The sequence below is a fragment of the Trachemys scripta genome, chromosome 7 (genome assembly GCF_013100865.1).
Source record: "Trachemys scripta elegans isolate TJP31775 chromosome 7, CAS_Tse_1.0, whole genome shotgun sequence".
NCBI classification, from domain to species: domain Eukaryota; kingdom Metazoa; phylum Chordata; order Testudines; family Emydidae; genus Trachemys; species Trachemys scripta.
In genome coordinates, this window is record NC_048304.1 from 734,287 (window position 1) to 740,489 (window position 6,203).

The following is a 6,203-nucleotide window of genomic DNA, read 5'->3' on the forward strand; positions in this document are numbered from 1 at the left end:
CCCCGCCTCTCCTCCCCAGGGGCCCAGCCCGACCCCCATCCAGAGCCCTACCCATACGTGGGCTCCTGCCCTGCCCCCATCTGGTCTCTCTTCCCACTTAGCCCAGCCGGGTCAGCCCACTCCTCCCAGCAGGCCCCTGCCCCCACCCCGCCTCTCCTCCCCAACTCCAGAGTGTAGAGTTGGGCATTTTCCAATCCAGGATTCCCCTCTTGCTGCACCAGGTGCCCAGCATTTCATTTCCTGTCTCCCAGTTGTGCCAGGACCCTGCCTGCAGCTGCCACTTGCTCGGCAGCTCTCCCCCATGAGGCAGTTAATTGGCTGGCAGGCATGTTCCCAGTCCATGGAGCCAGGCTGCAGAGGACGGAGTCAGAGCTGGATGGGAGCCAGCAGTGTTGGCCGGTGAGCTAGGCTGCCTGGAGAACAATGCAGCAGCCAAGAGCTAGGGGCTGAGCCACTGACCACCTACAAGCTCCCCCTTCCCTGGGGAGGAAGGGGGAGCTCTGGACCTGGCTGCCTTGAGAGCACGGCAGAAGTGCCATCCTTCAGTCCCTTTCAGCAATAACCACAGGCATGGGGCCCAGTGGGAATCCAGGCCCTTGCGGGCTGAACTGCTTCCCTGCTGCAGGTCGCTGGGCCTTTAGCACAGGGGCGGGCAAGCACTTCAGACGTCTGTAGCTTTCCAGGGGCGCAGCAGGGCTGGGCAGCTCCCAGCTGGAGCCTGAGGAATTTGGGAGATGCTGTTGCTGCTCATTGGTTGGATTCGGTGTCTCTGAACACCAGGGAGTGGCTGCACTGCTAGGGCGGAGTCTGCTCTGGAGAGCCCCTCGGGTGAGGATTCTCTGCAACTCCGCTGACTGCCCAGGTTTGGTGATGTGAGGACAGTGGTGGCAAGATGGAAGGGAAAGTCCCATGCCCTCTCCTGTACAAAGCTCTGCTGCTGATCTGCAGCTCTCTTGGGCCAGCCCTGGGCTCCCCGCAGCTCTCCCCTCGTGCTTTTGCATACTGCTGCCCGATGGCCTCGCTGGAGGCAGGTGTGAGCTGTGGGGGCAGATCTCCAGAGCTCCCCTGGGGAGCTGGGAGTGGGGCAGCGTGGTGGAGCTGCTGCCTAGCTTCTGAACATGCTCTCTCTCATCCCCTCTGCCAGGTCTGGGCCCCAACTCTTCCTCCACCCCAGCGCATGAGGTCGGCAGGAGGACTTCTGTGCTCTTCTCCAAAAAGAACCCCAAAACCGCAGGGCCCCCAAAACGCCCCGGACGCCCACCCAAGAACCGTGACAGCCAGCTAGCTGCAGGGCATGGGAGTAGCCCAATAGGTCCCCCCCAGCTTCCAATAATGGAGGGGTCGCAGCGCCAGCGGAAGAGAGGGAGGAGCCCACGGCCAAGTTCCAGCTCCGAGAGTGACAGTGATAAATCCACCGAAGACCCTCCCATTGGTGAGTGTGGCTGCTGCAGCAGCGAGGGTCGGAGGGGGCCATGCTGGATCTGTGTGTGTGACTAATTGTCCCTTGCCTGGCTCTGCTGCAGACCTGTCAGCCAATGGCTTCAGTGGTGGGAGCCAGCCGGTTAAAAAGAGCTTCCTGGTTTACCGGAACGACTGCAGCCTTCCTCGGAGCAGCTCCGACTCGGAGTCCAGCAGCAGCAGCAGCAGCAGCGCTGCCTCGGATCGCACCAGGTACGTGCCCAGGTGGCTCCTGGCATTAGGCCAGCCAGGGGGCTCTGTCCCAGCGGCTGTACCAGGAGTGGGTACAGCCTCTTTGTAAATCCATTTAGCAGTAGCCCACCATGGCTGCCCCAGCTCCTCCCTTCCTCTCACATGCAGCGCCCAAAGCCACACGTTTGTGACGTGCCTGCTGAGGAGCAGAAGGCCCAGACTCTGGGACTCGTTGGGCCTGGCTTGCTATGAGTCTGCCAGCGCTCAGCCCTGCCCTGGGGGCAGCTGTCACACAGCCCTCTTGGTGAGGCCATGGCCGGAGAGCCCGAACCAGAGAACTGCACAGAGGTTGCTCCCGCACATGTCTGCTGGAGGCCAGCATGGGTTGGGTGGATTGTGCCAGTTTCTTTGTCTCTGTGGACAGAGGGACCTAGGCCTGCGCTGGAGTGAAGACCCAGGCTGAGTGCGGGGGGGTCTGACGGGACCCTTCTCACTTAACCACTGACTCCCCCTTTCAAAGGCAACTGGAGAGCCCCATATCTTAGAACACTATTGTGGGCAGTTCCTCTGCTGAGCGCTATGGGCTCTATTCCTGAGGGCACTGGCCGGCTGCCTCCCCAAAGCATGGGTGTCCTAAGGATCCCCTCCAACCAGCGCACAGGAAAGCAGTGCCTGGAAGGGTAACGTGGCGCCCAGTAACAGGACTGCTTCCCTGCCTTCCCACAGCACGACGCCCTCCAAGCAGGGCAGAGGGAAGCCCTCCTTCTCCCGTGTGAACTTCCCAGAGGACAGCAGCGAGGATACCTCTGGAACGGAGAACGAGTCCTACTCTGTTGGTGCTGGGCGAGGCGTTGGTCACAGCAGTGAGTATCTTGGGCCTCGGCCAGCAGCTTCAGGTCCTGTCACTGCCTGGAAGCCTCTGTGCTAATTCTTCCCCCTTTTCTTTGGCTCAGTGGTGCGGAAGAGCATTGGGCGTGGAGCCGGGTGGTTGTCGGAAGATGAAGACTCCTCTCTGGACGCCCTGGACCTGGTGTGGGCTAAGTGCAGGGGGTACCCATCGTACCCAGCACTGGTGGGTACAGCAGGCTGGGTGTCCTCAGCTCTCCTTTTCCTCCCCATGCAGGACCCGGGGCCTGGCAGAATCTCACCTGGTTCATAGTGAGGGAGTGAACGGATTCTCTGGGGCCAACAAGCTGACACTCTTGCTGGATGGCCAGAACACTGGGAATCCCCTCCCCTTGCACCCAGATGATCTGCACCACATGTCTCTGCCATCCTCGGGCCAGTCCGGTGGGAGCCTTGCTGCTCTTGTGCCGATTGTGGGCTAGTCTCCCTGAGCCCTGGGACTAGTGGGGAAGTTAAGGGGCTTGCTGCTTCCCATAACAATTAGGGCTAAAGCACATTTGCCATTTGCTCCAATGTGCGAATCCTGTGGGGTACCCCTGGTCTTGGGTCTTACACTGAGATCTGGGGGTGGCCTCAGGTCTCCTCTGCCTCCTGCCTGCCAGAGAGAACACTTATGCATGGTCTTCATTAGGGGGATGGAACAACTTCCCTATGAGGAGAGATCAAAAAGACTGGGAGTGTTCAGCTTGGAAATGAGATGACAGAGTGGGGATAGGAGAGAGGTCCGTAAAATCATGACAGGTAGAGAGAGTGAATAGGGAAGCATCATTTGCCTCTTCACGTAACATGATTAGGCAGCAGGTTTAAAACACAAGGCAGTACTTCTCGCGTGGCACTTGTTGCAGGGGGATGTGAAGAAAAGTATGACTGGGTTAAAAAAAAGAACTGTATCAGTTCATGGGGGACAGCTCATCAATGACTGTTAGCCAGGATGGGCAGGGACACAACCCCATGCTGTGGGTGTCCCTAAATTTCCAACTGCCAGAAGCTGGAAGTGGGTGAAAGGTGCTGGATCACTGGATAACGGCCCTGTTCTAGTCTTTCCCTCTGCAGCACCTGGCCACTGTCAGAGCCAGGACACTGGTCTGACCCAGCACGGCGGTGCTGCTGATGTTACGTGAACCCCTTTAGAATGTGGCTGGCCGGCTCCCCAGGCTAGTGATCCTGGCCACAGCTGTTCCTGAGTTCTTAACTAGCCCCTTTAGTCAGACCCAGCGGTGGGGCTCAGTGCAGGAGTCGCTGGGTAACGCTCTCTGGCCTTTGTTATGCAGGTGCTCAGACTAGAAAGTCCCTTCTGGCCTTAAAAACCTAGCAATCGAACCTCGGAAGGTGCTGCTCCAGCCTCAGCCCTGAGCATGGAAATACCCTGTCACTCTGCAGATCTGCTCCCCAGGGTAACGGGAGGCTGAGCTGCGACTCTAGGGTCTCCAATACAGCTTCACTCATGCGAGTGCAGCGGGCGCGCAGTCCCCGAGGAGCTAGAGGCTGGTCTTCCTGGAGGCTAGCAAGAGAGTTGGTTTGTTAGTACTGTGGCATTGCCTTGGAGCCCCAGTTACAGACCAGGCTCTGCTGTGCTAGGTGCTGTACGCAGAGCCTGCCCCAGTCAGCTCGCAGTCTAAAGAGAAGGAAGCGCTGAGAGTCTGTTGGTCAGCATGGTAGGCAGTGCTCTCGGCACACCAGCTGCTGTCTTGTCTGCGATGCCAGAGGCCCGTCGCGGAAGGCAAGGCATTGTGAACACAAGCATGAGCTAAGGCTGTTTCTGAAGGGGGGATATGAGCAGGAGAGAGCCCCTGTGACTGCCTGAACTGGTTGTGATGTTGCCTCTTTGTGCACGCCTGTAGCCCCTTTGCTTCGGGTTGTCATGGTGACAGACACGGAGCTGGTGTTAGCTGGCCGCTTTCCAGTGCAGTCACTACCACGGGGCCTTTGGGTTCTAAGCACAACACTTGGAATGAACTGGTCAAACCAAGCCCTGCTGGGCGGGCTTGAAAGGGATAGAGCTGCCAAGAGCTGAGGGGAGTGCGAGAGCGGATTATTAGGGGCCAGGCAGCACTCTGCTTGTTCCGGGCTGGAGCGAACATCCTGGTTCTGCCTTATACCCCCAGGAAAGGCTTTCCTCAGTGCTTTAGTGGGGCTGGTGGGGGCTTCTGTGCTCCCCCTTCTGCCCCTTCCCTGGGATCTCACCTTTGTCTCCCTGCTGGTTTGGCAGATCATTGATCCGAAGATGCCACGGGAGGGTATGTTCCACCATGGCGTCCCCATCCCAGTGCCTCCTTTGGAGGTGCTGAAGCTGGGAGAGCAGATGACTCAGGAAGCACGAGAGCATCTCTACCTCGTCCTCTTCTTTGACAACAAGCGCACCTGGTAAGGGCCGGCCAGGGCTTTCTCCTGATGTGTGCCAGCTCTGTGGTCCCCCAGCAAGACAGAGCAAGGCCTGCTGGGGATGGGGTGGTGAGGGCAAATCAGTGACCACCACCAGGCTGGGGTTGGGGTAGGCAGATGATGGGAGGCCTCAAATGAGGTGTGATGTCCTTTCCTCCAGGCAGTGGCTGCCCCGGACCAAGCTTGTGCCACTGGGTGTGAACCAGGATCTGGATAAGGAGAAGATGCTGGAGGGCCGCAAGTCAAACATCCGCAAGTCTGTGCAGATCGCCTACCACCGCGCCATGCAGCACCGCAACAAGGTGCAAGGCGAACAGAGCAGCGACTCCAGCGAGAGCGACTGACGCCAGCTGCTGCCTCGGTGATCCACGGGCTCTGCCATGACTTCTCCGTCTCAGGGCAAACAGGGCTCTCAGTCCTGGGCACTTAGTGCAGCTGGTCTGCACAGGAGCAGGGGCTTGCCCCGTCACGGGGACAGAGCGTGCTCCTGAAAGCCGCCGGGGCTGAGCACAGGCGTGAGTGGGTTAGAGCAGAAGCAGGCGCAGCTATCGCCTGCTGCCGAAGGCAGTGCCCAGCAGTACCCTCTGCACCCTCCCCCCTTTCCACCTGGCACTGCTGGAGCCTCCGCTCCTCGGGTGCTGCCCTGCCGGGCCCTGCTCCCTCCCTCGAATGTCACCTGCCCAGGGCCGGGCCGTTCCCTGGGGCTGGGGCCTGCCCCGCGTGCTGTGGCCACCTCCAGCGGGGGCAGGGGCACTGTAAATACTGTACAGAGGAGAGAATTTAAATTATTCTCAGTGGTAGCCTGGTTCACTGTCGCGGGGGACGCATTTTGGTACTAAACAGCGCTTCCTGTCAGGGCCCTTCCAGCCTGTGTAGCCCGGGACGTCCTTTGTACTCTTCTTACTCGCACACTTTGATACGGTAGCTTTGGGGAGCGGCTGCGCCCCGCCCGCCCTCCCCTGCCCCGCCCCCTGGACTCGCGTCTCCTCCTCCCGCCGCGGCCAGACGCTCGTTTGTATTTATTTGGAAGGAAGAAAATCTATTGATTCTTAGACAATAAACCGTCTATTTGCAGCCGGGCCTGAGGCTGGGGCTGCCTGGGCCGGGCCCTGCACCTGGGGGGGTGGGATCTCTGGGGGCGGGGCCTGGGCAGTGCGAGGGGGCGGGGCCTGGGCAGTGCGAGGGGGCGGGGCGGGATCTCTGGGGGCGGGGCCTGGGCAGTGCGAGGGGGCGGGGCGGGATCTCTGGGGGCGGGGCCTGGGCAG

At 60.1% G+C, this 6,203-nt stretch overlaps 2 protein-coding genes across 4 annotated transcripts in view; both read left to right on the forward strand.

The window, feature by feature from the left end:
* Positions 1–6,012, forward strand: part of BRPF1 (bromodomain and PHD finger containing 1) — a 20,196-nt gene extending 14,184 nt beyond the window's left edge. For all 3 annotated transcript variants that reach the window (XM_034777433.1, XM_034777434.1, XM_034777435.1), the window contains 6 exons: positions 1,145–1,432; positions 1,524–1,671; positions 2,377–2,513; positions 2,604–2,722; positions 4,766–4,920; positions 5,099–6,012. In XM_034777433.1, coding sequence (XP_034633324.1) covers positions 1,145–1,432; positions 1,524–1,671; positions 2,377–2,513; positions 2,604–2,722; positions 4,766–4,920; positions 5,099–5,282 — 1,031 coding nt within the window. In that variant the 3' untranslated portion in view covers positions 5,283–6,012. The remainder of the gene's footprint in view (positions 1–1,144; positions 1,433–1,523; positions 1,672–2,376; positions 2,514–2,603; positions 2,723–4,765; positions 4,921–5,098) is intronic.
* OGG1 (8-oxoguanine DNA glycosylase) overlaps positions 5,608–6,203 on the forward strand; it is a 7,428-nt gene continuing 6,832 nt past the window's right edge. The window contains exon 1 of the mRNA XM_034775550.1: positions 5,608–5,693. Coding sequence (XP_034631441.1) covers positions 5,608–5,693 — 86 coding nt within the window. The remainder of the gene's footprint in view (positions 5,694–6,203) is intronic.